Source organism: Aquarana catesbeiana, linkage group LG13, assembly GCF_042186555.1.
Source record: "Aquarana catesbeiana isolate 2022-GZ linkage group LG13, ASM4218655v1, whole genome shotgun sequence".
Taxonomy (NCBI): domain Eukaryota; kingdom Metazoa; phylum Chordata; class Amphibia; order Anura; family Ranidae; genus Aquarana; species Aquarana catesbeiana.
Window position 1 is genome coordinate 90,030,986 of NC_133336.1, and position 20,979 is coordinate 90,051,964.

General features: G+C 40.3%; 1 protein-coding gene across 1 annotated transcript in view; it reads right to left on the minus strand.

Annotated features, from left to right (window-relative positions):
* TTC6 (tetratricopeptide repeat domain 6) overlaps positions 1-20,979 on the minus strand; it is a 305,088-nt gene that overhangs the window by 164,911 nt on the left and 119,198 nt on the right. Inside the window, exons 14-18 of the mRNA XM_073610036.1 lie at positions 14,793-14,968; positions 14,521-14,657; positions 8,383-8,552; positions 6,661-6,781; positions 7-157 (exon numbers count right to left, since the gene is read on the minus strand). Coding sequence (XP_073466137.1) covers positions 7-157; positions 6,661-6,781; positions 8,383-8,552; positions 14,521-14,657; positions 14,793-14,968 — 755 coding nt within the window. The remainder of the gene's footprint in view (positions 1-6; positions 158-6,660; positions 6,782-8,382; positions 8,553-14,520; positions 14,658-14,792; positions 14,969-20,979) is intronic.

Genomic DNA, 20,979 nt, shown 5'->3' on the forward strand with positions numbered 1-20,979 from the left:
AGGTACCTGTCTGTAAGCTTGTGCCCTGCAGAGATATGCTCTAATACAAAGAGGGTCCACTTTTATAGCTGCAGAGAAGTGATGGACTGCTTGGGAATATTGTTCTCGGTGCAGAAGGCAGATTAGACCCAAATTCACATGTGCCACAGCCACAGTCCTGAGGAAAACAAACAACAGCATCAGAAACAGTATAAAATGAATGAGGCTCAAGGCCAAACCTATGCTACCATGTATCAGTGCAAAACAAAGGTTTGCCATGCCTAGTAGTCACCAACCAGAAAATACACCCCTACACACTCAGGATTAAATTTATGACTTTTATAGTTTGCATCAGTTTGAACAAAGGCAGAATGAAAATATTGAGAGCATCGGTAGTTTCAAGAAACTATTAGATAAGCACCTGAACGACCGCAACATACAGAATATACAATGTAATACTGACATATAAAAAGCAACAAACGAAAGAAAAGGCAACGAACAACAGACAAAGTTAAAGGACATTATTCAGCTCTTGTTTTTTTTTAAGTGCACACAGGACTATCGTACTAACAAGGGGTGAGTGTGTTTGTTTATATAAAAGGGTAACATGGGATGGTTAACATCTCAAGGCTCAGAAGTATTTTCCTGTACCATCGAGAATACATGCAGTAGTAAGGGAATTAATTAAGAGTGTAAAGAAGTTATTTAATAAGGAAACTAAGTTTAATGCTGCATGTAAATGTTTATGAATATTTTAGCCCTGAACAACAGAAAATGTGTGTTATTACACGTTGTCATTTTAAAACACATATATAGGGGGCAGAAAAAGTTTTCAGAGAAAAAAGTATTGATTAAGATTGTGGAAAGAACTGTATGAAATTGAGATAATGGAAAACAACACAGTGTTTAGTGTTTTACAAAAATCCTACAGATTTGGTTGTAGGAAATAATAAACTAAGGATTGAACAATTTTTACAAAAACTCCAAACTTGGATTTGGTTATTAAATTAAAAGTAGTAGATTGTTCTAATTGACTTAAGGCTACCCAGAGAAAATATTAAAATATGAAAGTTTTGTTCAATCTAAAAAAAATGTAAAAATAACAATTGTTAAAAGTCTTTTAAATGAGTATTTCTGGTAAAAGTAAGGACTTTGATTGGGGGAGGAGTTTTCTCGGGGATATGGCCAATCGCAGTTTTTGGGCAGGACCCAATGTGTGAGTTTCACGAGATTGTCCTCTAAACAATTTTTTTTGTCATTACTATAATCAGGAAAGGCATATAACGTAGTGTACATGATTTTTGGCAGATGTACAAACAAAATATGTTTAAAAAGTGGTAAAAAGGTTAAACAATTTAAAAACAAAAAACTAGATTGTTACCAAATTGTACAGTGTATTGTATACAAAACATGATAGCTAAGACTGACAGTAACAGATCATTCTCTGAAGAGTTTGTGACATGCGAGGAGTGTATTACCAATAGAGAAATGCAGATCAAGTTACACAGACTAGTCATCATGCCATGACATTTTTCACTTTTGTGGATCAAAGCACAACACATTTTTGTGTTAAGTCTTCCGAATATCTGGAAGAGGATTCATTGATGAGAAAAATGTATTTTTAAAAGGTATTATTACTTACTAAAGTAATTAATAACTTTTCTCGAGAGTTCATTGAGATTTTTGTAGAGGAAGTATCTGTCTGAGTAAATTTTAATGAATTATATAGGCTTACTGTAGGGCAAATATTTTTTTAACAACAAAATATAACTTATATACAATAATTTGAAGATCTAAAGAAAGCCCTTATTAATTTAGTATTTTTGATTAATATAGAGATCTATCTCAGCCATTTTACATTCAAGTGTATGTGGGTGATGAGACAATTTCATTGGTATTTATAAAAAATGTGTTAGGAGTACATTGTCCAATGCTACAGATCAGAGACATTGTGGGTTTTGCACCATTTGTTTTGAAAAAACTCTTTTGTTACACTAAAGGTGTTATTACAAGGAAAACAGAAGGTGTCAACACACACAGCTTTGTCTAGTGGCAACTGGATGTTAAAAAGATCAGTTGTAGTGGTATATAAATACATGGTGACTAAAAAGACTAAAAATGTATGCAGCGTGATAGAGCCACAGTTGTGAAAATTAATCATGAAAAACTTACTTTTTTGACTTTTAGAGGACATTTATTGGGAAAGAATTTCCTGTGCTTATATAGATAGTGCTAAATATATTGGCACAATGGAATGGCAATATTAAACTTTCTGTATATGTGTCTGCATTAAAAGCTGAACCTAAGACTGCCATGTGTTAAGCAGTCAGAGTGACAGGCATGTGTGGCTCATTCAATCATATTGTATGAAAGGAATGTTTTTGGTTCTGAAAAGGAACTTCAACATGATCAAATTTCTTTCAGAAATAGAATATTTAGGAAAGCCCAACCTAAATTAATGTTCTTTTACAAAATTAAAGCAATTGTCAATGTAAAGGAAAAAATACAATAATCTGGTAGGATTATTCTTTTACAAGATTTAATTTAGTCAGGATAAAGAGGGGGACTATGACATTTTGTCTTAGTTAGAGTCAGTACAGATTGATTATAGGAGATAACATTTATTGTAAAAAATAATTGATTCCAACAATAATGGATAGAGTTATTTTTAAATTAAAATATATTTATTTTTGCATATCCAGGTACCTGACTGACTGACTGATTGATTTTTTGTTTAAGTTAATGAAAGAAATTCTGAACTACTCATTTTAGAACAGTTTGTAATCAAACTTCTGAATATTGTTTTATTTGTTTATAGAACAATCCAAAAGGAAAGAGTAACCTAATACTACAAAGTATTGAGGAATTTGGCAAATCTATATAGATTGATTATATTTTTTTTCCCACCAGCTAAAGGAGGATATTGGATGTTGTTTTTTTAGTTGTTTCTTTTTGTTAAATTAATTGAGATAATTCTAGAAAAAATAATATTTTTAACAAAAACTAAGTTGTTGTGAACTTATGTCATATTCCATTGGGGTTGGATTTCAAACCATGGAATCAGATTATGATTTAAAATTTTATAGGACATGTATGCAATTTTAGGTGTTTAGTAAAGTTTTTGTTTCTTATCATCTTAAGTACTCAGGTATTGTAGAACGTATTAATAGTATTATAAAGTCTAAATAGGGTAAGATGATTCAAGAATAAGGTAAAGATTGGATAATATTTACCTGCTACAGTTTTAGTTTAAAAAGTTATTATTTTCTAAACAGAGTTTGTTAACTTTTTGAGTTAATGACAGGAAGTCTTTTGAGATTAGCATACTTAGTTATTTATATAATCTGTTGTATAAAGTAGTGTGGTTGCAAACTTTGCAAACAACAGGTGCAGGTATTTCAGAAGTTTGTTCACAAAACATGGCTAGGCCTTTGCTAAATTTAAATTGAAATTATGTCTTGAATGAGATTTCTACTTCTAATGAGTATGTTTAGTAATTTATTCCAGTAGCTAAAGTTACAGTTAAGAATTATAGATCTGAAGGTACCAGGGATGCCAACAGAGATGTCAACTGAGATATCAATTGGAAAGATTATTTTGTTATTTTTAAGGTACATTGGAATTATAATTTTTTGTTTCTAAATTTAAAGAACATGATTAGATAGATAAATAAATATAGAAAAATAAATAGAAAGATAGAATATATAAAATATGGCAATCAAATAATGGGAAAGTTTTTTTTTTTTTTTTTATGTATCTACAGATGAGTAGATTATTTATTGTGTTTATAATTGTTCAGTGTCAAGGATAATGTATAAAAACTTATATTGTAGAAGTTATTTCGTTATTGAAATTTCCAGGAAAGGAAGAAATTCTATTTATGAATTTAATAATTTATATTACAAAGCAATATAATTTGTTTTTTCAAAGATATGCATTTCTTCTTTATATTAAAATAGTTAAATTATATGGTTAAAGTCATAAGAGTTTCACAGGAAGTTAAATAAATTCATGAAGTTGAAGGAAGAAAATCTTTAATATTACATGATTTAGATGGAGAATTAAAATTAATAAATAATATAATAATTTAAATTTTCTCAATGGAATGAAATAGTTAAATATTTTTCATAGGGATATCTGAGTTTTGGAAAATGTTTATGTACAATATCTGACACACTAAATTGTATTACTGTTTTTTGTATTGTTTGTATTGAAAAAGTGGATCAGAGACATTTATTATTTAAGATGAATGCACTTATTATATCTGTTGATTATAGTGCATTGAGGGGGAATTGTTAGAAGATTTTAAGTTTATTATTATTTTAAGTGATAAAAGTTTCTGAAAAAATATATGAAACACATGAATGTTATATGTAATTAGTGATGGTTTCTGGAGGTTATAGGATGGAGGACAAAGGACAGAGAGGAGTGGTTTAGCTGGGTAGATATTTCTATTTTGAGTTGCTATGTCAGGACCATGGGTGGAGTAATGCTACTTATCTTTAGACTATAGCCATTTAAAGTATATATGCAAATATAGGTGTTACTAGGATATGCTGACATAACACTATGAAACAGTATAAGAATGGATGAGAATTATGGTAGTGTGGGATGGAGAGGTGGAAGGGAGATGGGAAGTAACCCTACACTTTGGAGAATGTAACATCAAGATGTCTCCTCCTCCTCCTCCTCCTCCTTCTGAGACCATCATCATGCCACATGTTACCGATGTTAGTCTTGTCTTTGCTTATCTTTCTGAACAAATAAACAACCTTTCTGGAAGCATCGTATGAACGAAGGATTCTTCAATTTCTACTAAGAAACTAATTCCTAAAAGTAAGTTGGAAATGCGGCCTTGGACAAAGTACAGAAACATATCTCCTTTACACCCTACCCTCTAGGAAAGAGGTCACTGATATATATAACATATAACACAAAGACATTGCTATACATCCAGAAACGCCCCTGAGAATGATAATATCTAGAATTATAGGTATTATACTTTTTTTCACATGGGTTGGACTTGATGGACGTGTGTCTTTTTTCAACCTCACCTACTATGTAACTATGTAACTATGTAACATTGCTTACAGCTGATACCTATATAAAAAGGTAAAGGATGCTTTATGATTTTATGCTGCAAATTCCAGTTTAAATTTCAATAAATTGTGTAATAACAAATTAATTAATTATCAGGAAGTGTAAAAAAAATAAATGAATAGTATGAATTAATCACTTTTTAATCAGTATCATATTTAGATGTGTTAACAAATTACAATTAATGTATGGTGCCTTGAAGGAAAATAATAAATATTTTTTCAAATTTTTTAGAAATAAATATCTAAAAAATGTAGTGTAAATGTCTATTCAGCCCCCCTGAGTCAACACTTTGTAGAACCACCTTTCACTGCAATTACAGCTGCAAGTCTTTTGGGGTATGTCTCTACCAACTTTGCACATCTAGAAAGTGAAATTTTGCCCTTTATTAAAGAATAAAGGGCAAAATAGCTCAAGCTCTGTCAGATTGGATGCAGAGCGTCTGAATAGTAATTTTCAAGTCTTGCCACGGATTCTCAATTAGATTTAGGTCTGGACTTTGACTGGGCCATCCTAACACATGAATAATCTTTGATCTAAACCATTCAATTGTAGCTCTCGCTGTATGTTTAGGGTCGTTATCCTGCTGGAAGGTGAGCCTCCACCCCACTCAAGCCTTTTGCAGACTCTAATAGGTTTTCCTAAGATTGCCCTGTATTTGGCTCCATCCATCTTCCCATCAATTCTGACCAGCTTCCCTGTCCCTGCTGAAGAAAAACATCCCCACACAATGATGCTGCCACCACCATCTTTGACGGTAGGGATGGTGTGTTCAGGGTTATGTGCAGTGTTAGTTTTCTGCCACACATAGCGGTTTGCATTTAGGCCAAAAAGTTAAATTTTGGTCTCATCTGACCAGAGCACCTTCTTTCACATGTTTGCTGTGTCCCTCAAATGGCTGCTCGCAAACTGCAAACGGGACTGCTTATGGCTTTCTTTCAATGATGGCTTTTTTTTCTTGCTACTCTTCCATAAAGGCTAGATTTGTGGGGTGCACGACTGATAGTTGTCCTGTGGACAGATGCTCCCACCTGAGCTGTGGATCTCTGCAGCTCCTCTAGAGTTATCATTGGGCCTCTTGGCTGCTTCTCTAATTAATGCTCTCCTTGCCTGGCCTGTCAGTTTAGGTGTACGACCATGTCTTGGTAAGTTTGCAGTTGTGCCATATGCTTTCCATTTTTGGATGATGGATTGAACAGTGTTCCGTGAGATGTTCAAAGCTCGGGATATTTTTTTTATAACCTAACCCTGCTTTAAACTTCTCCACTTTATCCCTGACATGTCTGGTGTGTTCTTTGGCCTTCATGATGCTGTTTGTTCACTAAGGTTCTCATTTACAAACCTCTGAGGGCTTCACAGAACAGCTGTATTTATACTGAGATTAAATTACACGCAGGTGGACTCTATTTACCAATTAAGTGACTTCTGAAGGCAATTGGTTTCACTAGATTTTAGTTAGGGGTAAAGTAAAATTTCAAAAGGGTATGGATACTTTTTCAAGGCACTGTACGTTATAACCTCATACATACATTAAATATCATACACAAGATGTAATAAAATAGATCAAAGAAGACCACAACATACCTGTCCAAAGCCAGTACATGTTCAAAGTCAAATGTAGCCTCAGATGACAATCCTAGGTCTGTGTACAGGATACCACGCTGAAGAAAAGCATTCAGATTTTCAAACTCATCATAAAGAAGCACTGTGGAGAATTAAAAAAAAAAAATTATAACACTGGGTAGAATAAATTGAGACAGCCTGTGCTCCTAAAACATTAGCACATGCACCAAATTTACGTAGGTGTTTCAAACTGAGCATATAATGAGAAAGTGTAAAGGTTACTTGTGGTGAAAAGCGGATTGTGGAAGCAGCACATGGAAGCTGCCTTGAAGAATTACAGCATTATCCCATGGTACATGACCAATGGCACAGCTTATAGTCAGATTTCCCAGCTGTGAATATACTCTTGTAAAGAACCAGGCACTTGCTCAATGCTTGTGAGCATGTTCCTGGTCATTCAGTGGAATTCTGAACGTGAGCCCTGAAACTGACCACAACCATGGGTTGCTGCTGTAATACTCCAAGGCCGATTCCATGTACTACCCTTGTTCTGCTTGTCTCTTGGACCCATTCCCTCTCAACTCTGAAGCCTCCCTATAAGTGTCTAACTGAGATGTACAGCCTCACTAGCAAATGGGGAAACCCAAGAGACAGATGTGGGTGGGGCAAAGCTTGAAGTTTACTGGTAAAGTGGAACTAAACCTAAAATTTAAAAATCTGCAAACAGGCAGCTGTTAACTGCAGAAGAGACATGCTATTACATACTTACCTGCCTGCTTGCAATCTTCTATTTAATGCACATGCACAGCTCAGCATGCATTCCCAGGACACTTTGGCTGTGCTAGCATGATTGACTTCCATGTGCATGCATGGGATGACGTCATTCTCTGCCTGCCAATCAAGAGGCCAAAAACCTGGAGAGAAGATTACAGCACCTGCGAGGTATGTAACAGTCGCATCGCTGGAAGGTGGAGGTGAGTATATTGCAGAGCTTAGTCTCACTTAAAAGTCACAGTTTGTATGTAGCTTTGGCTATATTTCTGAGTGTGTGCTTCCCAGTGCACAAGAGGTGGCTTTCAGAGCCAATAATTTGATGTGGTTACCAAGATTAAGGTTATGGTTAGGATATAGAGGATTAAATGATAGGTTACATTTTAGGGTTGGGATGAATTGAAAGTATTAGGTTAGGGTTAGGTTAATAGCTAAGTGTCAAGGTTAGATTAAAGAGGTGATAAAGAGCGTAATGTCCGACAGAAAAAATCCGACGGAAGCTTTTCATCGTATATTCCGATCATGTGTATGCCTCATCTGACTTTTTTTTTAGAAAATTCTGACAGACCTAGAAATAGAACATGTTCTAAATATTTCCAACGGAACCAATTCCTTTCAGGAAAACCGCTCGCCTGTATGCTGTTCCGACGAACCAAAAACGACGCATGCTCTGAAGCCAGTACGAGATGGAAGCTATTGGCTACTGGCTATTGAACTTCCTTTTTCTAGTCCCGTCGTACGTGTTGTATGTCACCGCATTCTTGACAGTCGGACTTTGGTCAGACTTTGGTTTGACCGTGTGTAGGCAAGACCGCTTGAATGGAATTCCATCGGAGTTCCGTCGGAGAAACCTTCAGAGTTTATTCCAACTGCAAAACCGGTCATGTGTACAGGGCATTAGGGTGAGTTAAATGAAAGAAACATGTAGACTACCGTTGTTGAGTTCTCCGTCTGAACATTTTTTTTTTTTACCAGAAATGCTGAAGTCTTGCAGGGCGTGGTATGGATAACACTTGCGCAGCAAACATCCTCTGTAATAAAAAGCCATCCAGTTCTTGGGATCCAAATGAATAATAGCTGAAAAGTCTTCTGCTGCCTCACTGTAGCGGGCTAGCTTGGTGTAAGCTCTTCCACGGAAAGTTCTGTTATATGGAAATACACTTTACAAATCACATTCATCTGCTTTGGCCACAAGTTTACAATCTCATCAAAAAAAGACAAGAAATGTTCAAGGAGAATAAACCTCAATATAATAATATCCAATTCAAATAAATAAAAAATAAATCCCTGCGTATTAATGATCACTGTTGACCAGGGCTTTTTTTCAGCTGGAACTTGGTGGAACTCAGTTCCACCACCTCTGGCTCAGGCCTTCTGCTCCCTTCTCACCACTATCACTTGTAAACACAGAAGTCTGGCTTCTGTGTTTATCAGTGACAGCTTATCTATTGGGTATTAGGTATTGGAGTAAAGGAGGGTTTCCATGCTCACCCAAGAAATACTCAGAAGAGGGGACCTACCAAGTCCATACAAACTTCTTTTTATCATCAATGAGAAACCTCACAAAAAATTTCCATTTCTAAGAAGGCAGTTCTACTTGTGTGACTCAAAGAATCTTAGCCGATTAGATGACAAGGAAGACATCCATAAAAACAAAAGTTATTGAGAAGCTTTTTGGGTCCTTGGCAAAAACCCTGACATTTTTAGGGTTTTTGTCTCTACATGAAGCGGGCCTTCGCCCCCAAGATCAGCTAAGGCTCTGTGCACTGCCGCTACCCTTCACAATATAAACAATGCAGGATCCACTAGGCAGTTGAGTATCTGAATCCTGGACGACGCTGCATAATAGATAAATGGGGCTACCAAAAAAAAAAAATCTGAGGAGCGACTGAAGTTCCTGTTTACCCACTCGACCTCTGGAAGGTTTTGCCCCCTTCATGACCAGGGCATTTTTTTGTGATTCAGCACTGTTCTACTTTAACTGGCAATTGCATGGTTACAACACTGTACGCAAATTAAATTTATAATCATAATTTTCACACAAATAGAGCCTTCTTTTGGTGGTATTTGATTTGCACTGTTTTTTTTAATTTTTTATTATATAAGAAAAAAAAATCTTAAAATTTGAAGAAAAAAAAAATTCATAAATTTAGGTCAAATGTATTCTGCTACGTGTATTTGGTAAAAACCAAACTGCATTTTTTGGGGCACTATACTAATGGGGACACTGGTATAGTCCTAATTGTGACCAAGATATTGATCTGTACAGACACTATACTAGCAATGGCGGTAATCAGCAACTAATAGTGTGGTGGGCAATCTAATGCTAACTGACACTGGCTAATACAGTGATCAGTGATAATACTGTACACAGTACGCATGGCACTGACTGGGAAGGGGTTAACATCAAGGGGCAATCAAGGGGTTAACTGTGTGGCTTACAAGTGTAGTGTGTGTAATGTGTGCTGCTTTTACAAACAGATCTGGCTGCTTTTTCTCCCTGAACTCAGAGGTGATTTCAGCGAGAAGAAACAGACAGATCGCTGTCTGTGTACAAAGTTCTGTGTGTTTGTCAACACAAAACTCTGTGCTGTGAATGGCCACAGCTGATCATCAGGTTTTAGCTAAAAATCATTGGCTGCAATCTACTGACAAACTCATGCCGTGTCCAACCACAGCACAGGTCAGCAAGGGGTGGAAGTACACTACAACGTATGGGTACATCGAGGTGCCTGGCTGTGCTGCCTGCTTGCAGTATATTTACTCTGAGCAGGCAGCAAATGGTTAAGGCTTAATGTACACGCGACGTTTTAAAACCTCTCCTGAATGATTTGATTTAACAGATAGTAACCGACATCTAGAAATGCCAGTTTTGCCGCGTTTAGCCACGTTTGCGTTTAGAAGCGTTTTTTTTGCAAATAGTCAAAAATGTATCTCCATTAAAAACAACTGTAAAGGAAACTTGGCTAAACGCGAGTTAACAAGTTCACACGCGTTTAGAAGCTGTTACAGGCATTTGGCTTTTCAAATGCCTCTGAACATCCGTCCTGAAAGCATTTTTTTGCTTTACAAAAAATGCTTCTAAACTCAACTGCCTAGAAAGGACTATAAACCACCCTGAGTACATATACTGATAAGATAACAGAGGAGAGTTCAGGGGCAGCTGAAAAAACACCCAACTGCTCCTAAGCAAAAGTATTTAATTGGACAGTATAGTATATTTCAAGTGAATACATTATATCAGAATCTACCTTAAACAACAACTAAAGGCAAAACTTTTTTTTTAACTTTAGATAGCATATGGGATAGTTATGACTCATGTCAGGATTTTTTTGCCATTTATGTCCTATTGAGGAGATCTCCCTTCACTTCTTGTTCCATAGCCAAGACAGAATATGAGATGAAATCCCCCCAAAGTGAGGGAATACCTAGTTGTCACCAGGGTCTCCATATTGGAAGATTTCCCCTGTTCTGGTGACAGTCTAGAATTTGGGATTTTCTTTCACTTTCACTCTGTGATAATGGTAAACATGATACACAGAAAGGGTAAATCTCCCCAGCAGGAACACAGGAAATCCCTCTCCACTCTATCCAAAAATTGTAAAACTTGCCTTTAATTATATGTTAAAGTTTCACATTCTTGATGTTCACTTTTCCATATTTCTGTTATTGTGAAAAACATTAATATTTTTAGATCTACCACTAGAGGGAGCATTGTATTTCACTGTATTCCACTTACCCTCACCAACCTTCCCTGCCTAACAACTGTTAAAGCCTGGTATACACAGTATGATTTTGTCGTTCAACATCACGAGCTACACAAAAGAAAACTGATAGATCGCTGTACTAAACAGGCAGTGCAGCGATTTCTTCCGCTTGTGTCTTTGGTTTTCCAGAATGTCCCTTTGACAAAAGTCGGCCCTTAGATCAGCTTCTGTCGAAAGGACAGCTGTACACATGGTCCAAATGATATTTGGACCATGTGTAACCAGCTTTAGAAAAGATATCAAGCACAAAGTGAGGGCATTGTTTTCAACAAGCTGGTTGACTCATTGACATTCCGTGTGAGAAGAAGCAGCAGAGGACGACCACTCCGCAACACTGCAAAGCAAATAACAGAGCTTAAATAAAATGTGGAAATGCAACTGACCCTATGCAACAGATGCTCTTCTGCAGAGGCGGCTCTAGGCTTTGTGAGGCCTTAGGCAAATCTTAGACATGAGGCCCCACTCATGCCCATAATGGGAAAAATAATTCAAACATTTTCCTGCCCCCACCCCTAGCAATTTCGCTTCCCATCCCAACATCCCAAAAAACAAATGCACATAGACTTATCTAAAAAAAAACTTTAATAATGTAAACATAAAGATCTAGTTCACACTCACTGATTGCTCCAGGCTCACTGATTGGTTTCTAGAGGTCACTGCACATCATTACTGCTTACTGATTGATTGCTAGAAGCTACTGCACATTATTACAGCTCACTGATGGATTGCTAGAGGTTACTGCACCTTTACTACCGCTCATTGATGGGTTGCTAGAGGTTACTGCACATCATTACAGCTTAATCATTGGTTGCTAGAGGTTACTGCATGTCATAACTGCTTACTCATTGGTTGCTAGAGGTTACTGCACATTATTACTGCTCACTGGTGGGTTGCTAGAGGTTACTGCACATTATTACTGCTCACTGATTGGTTGCTATGGGTTACTGCTTATCATTATCACTCACTGTTTGCTCACTGGGTGGCAGGGCAGTATTATGGTGTGTGATGCAACTGTTGGGGTACAGTTGGTTGGATGACAGGATGCAGTTTGGGGTAATAGTGGCAGTATTGGGGAGAGGCTGAGATCATATCTCCCCTATAATGATAGGGGGTAGGGTGATAGGATGCCAGAGGTGGGGTACAGGAGGGATGAGGATGATAATGACAGGAGGTAGTGTGGTAGTATGCCAGAGGTGGGGTACAGGGATGATGGGGATGTTGATGACAATAGGCGCGGTGGTAGGATGTCAGCAGTGGGGTACGGGGGGATGATGATGAGGTGGGGTGGTAGGCAGCTGACAGTGGGGTACAGGGGATGAAGAGAATGATGATGATAACGGGGGTAGGGTGGTGGATGCTAGAGGTGGGGTACGTGGGGATAAAGATAAGGATGATAACAGGAGTAGGGTGGTGGATGCTAGAGGTGGGTTACATGGGGATGATGATGACAGGAGGCAGGGTGGGAGGATGTCAGGGTTCGGGTACGGGGGGATGATGATGGCAGGGGGCGGGGTGGTAGGAAGCTGGCAGTGGAGTACCAGGAAGGATTAAGATGAGAATGATGACAGGGGGTGGGGTGGTAGGATGCCAGAGGTGGGATACAGAGGAGTTATGGGGATGTTGACGAGTGGGATGTCAGCAGTGGGGTACAGGGGAGGGGGGTGATGATGACGTGGGGTGGTAGGCAGCTGACAGTGGGGTACAGGGGGGATGATGATGACATGGGGTGGTAGGCAGCTGACAGTGGGGTACAGGGGGGATGATGACATGGGGTGGTAGGCAGCTGACAGTGGGGTACAGGGGGGATGACGACGTGAGGTGGTAGGCAGCTGACAGCGGGGTACGGGGGGGTGATGATGACGTGGGGTGGTAGGCAGCTGACAGTGGGGTAAAGGGGGGGATGATGATGATGTGGGGTGGTAGGCAGCTGACAGTGGGGTACAGCAGGGGTAGGGTGGTGGATGCTAGAGGTGGGGTACATGGCGATGATAATGACAGGGGATGATGATGACGGGGTGAGGTGGTAGTCAGCTGGCAGTGGGGTACAGCAGAGATGATGGTAGGGTGGTGGGATGCCAGGAACAGGGGGATTAGGATGAGGATGGAGATGATGACAGGGGTAAGTTGGTAGGAAGCTGACAGTGGGAAGTATTACAGGAGGTAGGATGCCAGGAACAGGGGGATGAGGAGGATAGTGATGATAGAATGGGGTCAGTAGGTGGCATCATATGCCGGATTGCATGCATATCATCACGCAGGGCAGTGTGTGTGAGGTCCGAGGGGTGGAAGGCAGCGGTAATTCTCTGGGCGCCCTCAGTTAGGATGTGTCAGTGTCGGGCACGGCAGGACTGTACCTTTGAGGCTGTTAGTTGCAGACTGGCTCCTGGATGATCGCCGGGCATCAGCTCTGACGGGTCCTCCTCCATTTCAGATCGTCCACCCTGCAAAGGAGATTGGGGAGCTGCTCAGCCACTGCAGGCATTATCCAAGCTCTGCACATAGCCGGAGTCAGAGATCCGTGGTGCACGGCAGGAGGGAGGAGCTGGGGGAGAGGAGTAGATGGTTCCACCCACTGACCCTCTGACCTCGGGCAGTGGTGAGTGACAGTCCGCCCCTGGGTGGGGAAAATGAGTTGCGGCCCCGGACGCAAGACGGGGCCACCGACCGAGGGACATTCCCAGCAAATCCCACACACGCGTTAGGCATATTAGGCGGCCACGAGGCCTTAGGCGGCTGCCTTATTTGCCTAATTAGAGAGCCGCCTCTGCTCTTCTGCATCCAATGCAGTGTGAACACAGCTTCAGGCTGAGCTAAACTCCTAAACCTCCTAAACTGATTAAATTCCTAGGAAGCCTGCATTTTTGTTATAGAGTCGCCAATATTACAATGCATTATTTGTTATTTCCCCTTTATTATCATTAGGGAGCAGATGAGCCAGAAAAGGCTACAGACCTGTTTTTACTAAGTTGTCAATGCAATTCTATTCCCTGATAACTTCATCAGCAAACACAACACACTCTAAGGTTTTATCATAGGAGTATCTTTAGGTTAGCTTGTGATTTGCTTAAGGGAATCATCCAAGGGTGTTGAAAAATATTGCATACATTCGCATCTCATCTTCCATTCAGAAGAATTTCACTGTGCCATGTGATTTACAGAAATTATATGTTTTTTTCGCTGCTGGTGCTACAGGAAATGGGAAATAACTTTGGCAAAAATGGAGATGTAAATTTAATGAAACACAAATTTAAATGGGGGATTTTAGTAAGGGTCTATATCAAATGATTTTGTTGGCAGCACAAACTTTTAAGCCCTCCATGTTGGAGATGTCACAATCAGTTACCTGGCCTCCACATTAGTAAAGTCCTGTTTGATGACAGCTGTGAAGTCCTGTACTGCTGCACTCCAGTTGCTGTTCGCAAAATAGTACATGCCATGCTTCATAAGAGCTTCTGTCCGACTGGGATTATGGGAAAAGCACTGTAAGAATGAAAAAAAAAATACTGTTTTGCCAATTCATGTCTTCGTCATATACAGTAGGTCATTTAGGAACATTCTTCATAGAGAATGTTTTCATTGGAGCAGTAAATAATTATACTAATTGCATATAAATACCTGAGCATAATCATCCATGGCTATAATAAGTTCATCCTGAGCCTCATACATTTGCGCTCGCCGGAAATAGATGTCATCATTCGTTGGCTGACATTTAAGAGCTTGTGTGTAGTTTACTATAGCCAAAGTGTAGTCCTTCTTCTGCTTGTATATCTCAGCTTTGGACAAGTACGCATCTGATTTGTATACAGCATGGGAGAAAAGAACAATATTAAGTGCTATTTATCCTTCGGCATTTCTCTTGATATTCCAGAGCAGTGTATAATACAAAAATCTTTAGGGCCAATGTCATACTTACAATCCTGTTACTGGTGGCAACCAAGGTAGAGCACAGAAATACTCAGCCATCTACAAAGGTCACTCCCTTGCTGGCTTGAAGTGCAAGGAGTTGTTCTCTAGCTAGTAAGAAAGATTTTTCAGTGTTTCTGTCCATGAGGGAGCACCACCTTGCTTACCCAGCCAGAGACTGAGTGACCTGTAAAACAGGTATGTCATACTCACTGTAACTGGGATTTGGCACCAGGTTTCCCCTCTGGTGTGAGGCTGTTTGAACTCCCAGATTTCTGCCGGAGTGGCACTACCATGACCAATTTGATTCTAGGTGCAATCTTAATTGGCGAGGAGATATGCTGTTCAGCATTCGAGCAACACATCACTACATCCAAACCAAGCTGCGTGTGCCTCCTCTGTATCCCTGTCTCGACTCACTGTGACCCCTGTGCCTCCAGAGAACCTTGTCTTCCTGAGCCTCCAGTGACACCTGCATTTCTGTCACTAGAGACACTTGCTCTCCTGTGCCTCCAGCAAGGTGCTCTCCTGTGCCTTCAGCAACCCCTGCACTCTAGTGCCTCCAGTGACCACACTTCTGCCTCCAGAAACTTCGGGACCTTGTTCACCCCTTTGATCCCATGTCTCCAAGGGTCACCAGGGACAGGAATCATATCAGTGACCCCAGCATATCCAGTGACACTTGCACTCTATTGTTTCCAATAACTTCTGTGTATACAGTGACCCCCAGTATCTCCAGTAACTCCTGCACTTGTGCTTCACTCGACATCTATTGGATTTAGCTACGTCACCCAAGCCATACAAATGGACAGACATTCACTTTCAGAAACACTTCCAAGAGAGGACTTTCCTGTGGAAGGCTTTACCTCCCTCTCCGGTACAACTTTCCAGTTCCACCTTTAACTGCCTATGTCCTCTGCTTCACCTCCGTGAGAGGAGTCTATGCAACAAAGACAGTTTTAGGAACAAGATCTCCTTGAAGACACTGGTAAAGTTACCTTTCCAGAAGGATTGTGTGAGGCCCTTGCTATGTTACCAATGCCTCATAAGACACACAAATAGGTAAGCAAAAGCAGAAATCTTTTCTAAAAAAAAAAAAAAAGTTAGGTTATTTCACATTAGCACGCAGAGCTGCATGCCAATGTGAATTTTAGAAAGGGGGGGGAGCCTGCTTTGGGATGTTTGCTTAAGAGTGCTTCACCACAATGTCATCTCCTTTGTTGTACAACAAGTCAGGTCTACATTCATCCCTAGTGATTCGCTTGGCCATATTAGGACCCTAGTCCAAACCCACGTGAACAAGCAGGGGTTGGTGCTAGGTTGGTCTACGGGTAGGTGAACCCACATCCCAAGTTAAACTTGCTTTGTGGAAATTGATCCTCTAATGGGACTTTAGAAGGAAACACCTACTCATAGGTCATAAAGAGTATGGAGGATATAATGATTGTATGATAAAGTGTTTATTAATAGTATAGATCTTTAGATGGATCTGTGGTACAAGGGGTAAATGTGCAGCAAGCGTGATACATACAAAAATTGGCAATACAAACATGCATAGAATAATTCACAATCCTAGAACTCCAATACACATAGAACACATATGCGGGGAGTATCCGACGCGTTTCGAGCTATGCTCTTCCTCAGGGGTATCAGATTGGAATCAGCAAACAACAGATGTGTCTATAAATTAAAAATAATAATAACAGTCATAAACCAATTGTAAGGGAGTTGTAATTAATATACATCGCCATAAAACATATAAACAGAGAGATAATGGTTAGAAATGCAAGTATACATTATCTATGAAAAGACACAGTGAATACTGACCATGTAGTATTGCTTGGAGGGCATGTATCTAATGCTGCATCCATAAAAAAGGAAAGAAGGGGGGGGACGTAACACCACCGGACGTAGGTCCTGCTCCTGGTCCGCAACCCACAAGGCCTATGTGCCCACCCAAGGCACGGCCACCCGGGAAGCAATCCCCAACAGAGGGCGTCAAAAAGGCCACCGGTAAGTAGAATGGTCCTTGAAAGGCTCCAGTCTGTAAGGAGCAAGAGGTGGGAAGGGGGTAGGACCCAGGCCCAGACGTCCCAGCCACATAGGACCCAGGCCCAGACGTCCTCCACTCATACCTCCTCTAACCTCCCGCCTTCAAACAATTGACGGGCCCACTCAGGTATGCTACTCTAATTTTGTTTGGCTATCACCCTATTAGTGGGGTGTCACACCCCTAGGGGTCCCACCAACTCTATTACCTCCTTTTGCCTCTTCATTACTCTACCCCCTTCCCACCTCTTGCTCCTTACAGACTGGAGCCTTTCCAGGACCATTCTACTTACCGGTGGCCTTTTTGACACCCTCTGTTGGGGATTGCTTCCCGGGTGGCCGTGCCTTGGGTGGGCACATAGGCCTTGCGGGTTGCGGACCAGGAGCAGGACCTACGTCCGGTGGTGTTACATCCCCCCCCTTCTTTCCTTCTTCTTTTTTAATTTATAGACACATCTGTTGTTTGCTGATTCCAATCTGATACCCCTGAGGAAGAGCATAGCTCGAAACGCGTCGGGTACTCCCCACATATGTGTTCTATGTGTATTGGAGTTCTAGAATTGTGAATTATTCTATGCATGTTTGTATTGCCAATTTTTGTATGTATCACGCTTGCTGCACATTTACCCCTTGTACCACAGATCCATCTAAAGATCTATACTATTAAAAAACACTTTATCATACAATCATTATATCCTCTATACTCTTTATGACCTATGAGTAGGTGTTTCCTTCTAAAGTCCCATTAGAGGATCAATTTCCACAAACCCACGTGAACAAGCCCATTGTACTGGGCCAATCATCTACATCTCAGTCATTCCCCTCCCCACAGCTGCATGTATACACACCCCTTGTATACATGTGGCTGCAGGAAGGGGAATGCCCCACAGATTATTACCCAAGTATACAGGTGGTAACTTGCTGGTGGGCTCACTCACATGGGTTTGGACTAGGATCTGCACATGACCAATTTCATCCCTACTCATCACAAGTCTATGCTCATTCTGGGCCTTCCTTGGCCCCAATGACTCTTCAGTGTTGGATTGGTCCTCCTCCCAGTTACTTGCCTGTGGGTCTTCCTGTCATTTTAAGTGTCACATCAAGGTCTTGCCACCCAAATCCATCTCTTTGGCTTTCTCCAAGGTTACCACCCCTATTCCGGTTCATTATGTGGAATACCAAGATGTCTTCTCCAAGCCTAATGCAGATCAGTTGCTACCACATCGTCCATACGATTGCGCAATCAACCTAATTCTGGTCTCTACTCCCCTTGGAGGTTGGGTATATCCTTTCAGACTCCCTCAAACTAAAGTTATGGCCATCAAATCTATGACTCCAAAATGTCTTGTAGAAATCCTCTGTGCTTGATTGGCTGTAAAGTCTTTGGCCCCGAAGGAAGATCCTGGGCTCTGGCATCTGATTGGTCCCCTCCTTGTAAAGAGATTTCATTGAAACCTTGACAGAATCTCGACAGGTGGGGTGTCCCAAAAAAGAGGGGGGGGGGGAGAGTAATGTTATGAACTCACTGTACCTGCCATTAAACATCAGGTCTCCCTATAGCATGCTGTCATCAGGAGCACCAATACTACAACCAATTAGATTGCAGGCGCAGCCTTAAAGTGCTAAGCGACAAACTGATCGGCCTTCCATCAATGCATCGCTTTAACTGAGCCACCCCTGCTTGTTCCTCCTGTGTTTTCTTGCTTTCCGTGACTGTGCCCCTGTGCCTCCAGCGACACCCCTGCACTCCTGTGCCTCCAGAGACCCCAGCATTCCAGTTCATCCAGCTACCCATGCTGTCCTGTGCCACAGTAACCCTTGAACTCTTCTGCCTCAAGTAAGCCCTGCACTACTGTGTCTCTTCAGTGATTTGTGCAGTCCTGTACCTCCAGAAATTCTGTGAGCCCTTGGGCACTCCTGTGATCTCCATGGCTTCAGTGACCCTTGCATTTCAGTGACTTCTGTGACTTCAGCGACCCCTGCGCTATGGTGTCTCCAATTACCTCAGAACCCCTGTATCACAAAATGTATCCTGAGCTTTCTGTTTCACTCAGTAACCCCAGAGAATCCAGTCCCACACAGTGAGCTCAGAACATCCTGTGTCATGCTGTGACTCCAGTACACACTTAAAGGGTAACTCCACTTTCATGGGATAAAATTTGCAAATGGAAAAATAAATATTATAGCGTACACAATTGTGACACAAGTCAAAGTGTAATTAAATGTTATTAAAAACTACCTTTCCCTTTCAGTCTGCAGTGCTGTAATTTTCTGTAAAATGCAAGGCAATATGGCTACCTGGAGGCTTTCTGTATACCATCCCAGAAATATAATTTTATGCTTGTGTGATTGGATCACTAATTTACCCAGAAGTCTGCACTAAGATACAAGTCAGATTGTTGGCATCCTCTGCACACAAAAATGCCATTTTTGGTGAGAGCTCCCAAAGGTAAATCACATTCAAAGGGATGCAGACCCTGCCAATTTCCTCATTAGAGCCCTGCATATGCAGCAGCTGACTGATAATTATAAAGTCACTCCCATACAGATTCACTGAGCACATGGACACAAACAAACAGCTACTTCTTAAGAATAACAAAAGGTAGGAATCTGTAACAAAGTTTGTTAGAATCTTTGCAATGTACATAGATCACCCAGAGAGGAATATTTTTTTCTCAACAGAAACGGAGTTACTCTTTAATGCCTTGGTAACACCTTTTTTTTCTATGCAACCTCAGGTATGCTTCTGTATGTCCTTGACTCTCTCTCGCTGTGGATATGGGCCCTGTGTGACAAAGTAATGGCTTTCACAGCACTTTTTCCAAACCTGCGGTTGGCAAGTTTTCACTAATGACAAGATCACAAGTGTGGCATCAACCCAACATAGGTACCTGTATGTATGAAACTTCCAAGTCTACATGTATATGCTTATCTACAGTGCATATCCTTTGGTATGCAGATTGGAAATGTCACAGGATCAGAGTGACATTACATCCATCTGTTCATTAGCTTTGTGTTATGAAATAGTGTCCTTTCCCAATAAAAGCATTAATTCACAAAGCTAATTGAATTGTTTTACATGCTTTACATACATTGAATCTCCCGTGTTATTTTTCACTTCATAAAATTGAATACCACAGTAGTTGGACATTATTTATTATGTATCTTCTAAAACAGCTCCTTTTCATCATCTCCTTATTAGGTACTTCAAAGAAACTGTTAGTAAGTTATTCCCATTTAGTGCCACCCAGAAAATATATGTTCAGGAACAAAATGTGCTGCACAAAAATGCAACATTTTTTTAAGTGCACTGTTTGAGGCAAATTGCCCTGTTCCTGCTTTGGGACTGCATTGTGCAATGCTGCTGATGTGAATGAGCTCTTAGTGAAAGTATGTGCAGTAAACTCTCATAGACTTATTTTTAACAGGTACTTGTATAGCACCATATATTTACGCAGCACTTCACATACAGTATGTCACACCCCTTACATTTTTATAAATATTTTATTATATCTTTTGATGTGACAACACTGAAGAAATTACTCTTTGCTACAATGTAAAGTAGTGAGTGTATAACAGTAAATTTGCTGTCCCCTCAAAATAACTCAACATACAGCCATTAATGTCTAAACCGCTGGCCACAAAAGTGAGTATACCCCTAAGTGAAAATGTCCAAATTGGAGCCAATTAGCCATTTTCCCTCCCGGTGTCATTTGACTTGTTAGTGTTACAAGGTTTCAGGTGTGAATGGGGAGCAGGTGTGTTAAATTTGGTCACTGGAAGTTCAACATGGGACTTCATGGCAAAGAACTCTCTGAGGATATGAAAAAAATAATTGTTGCTGTACATA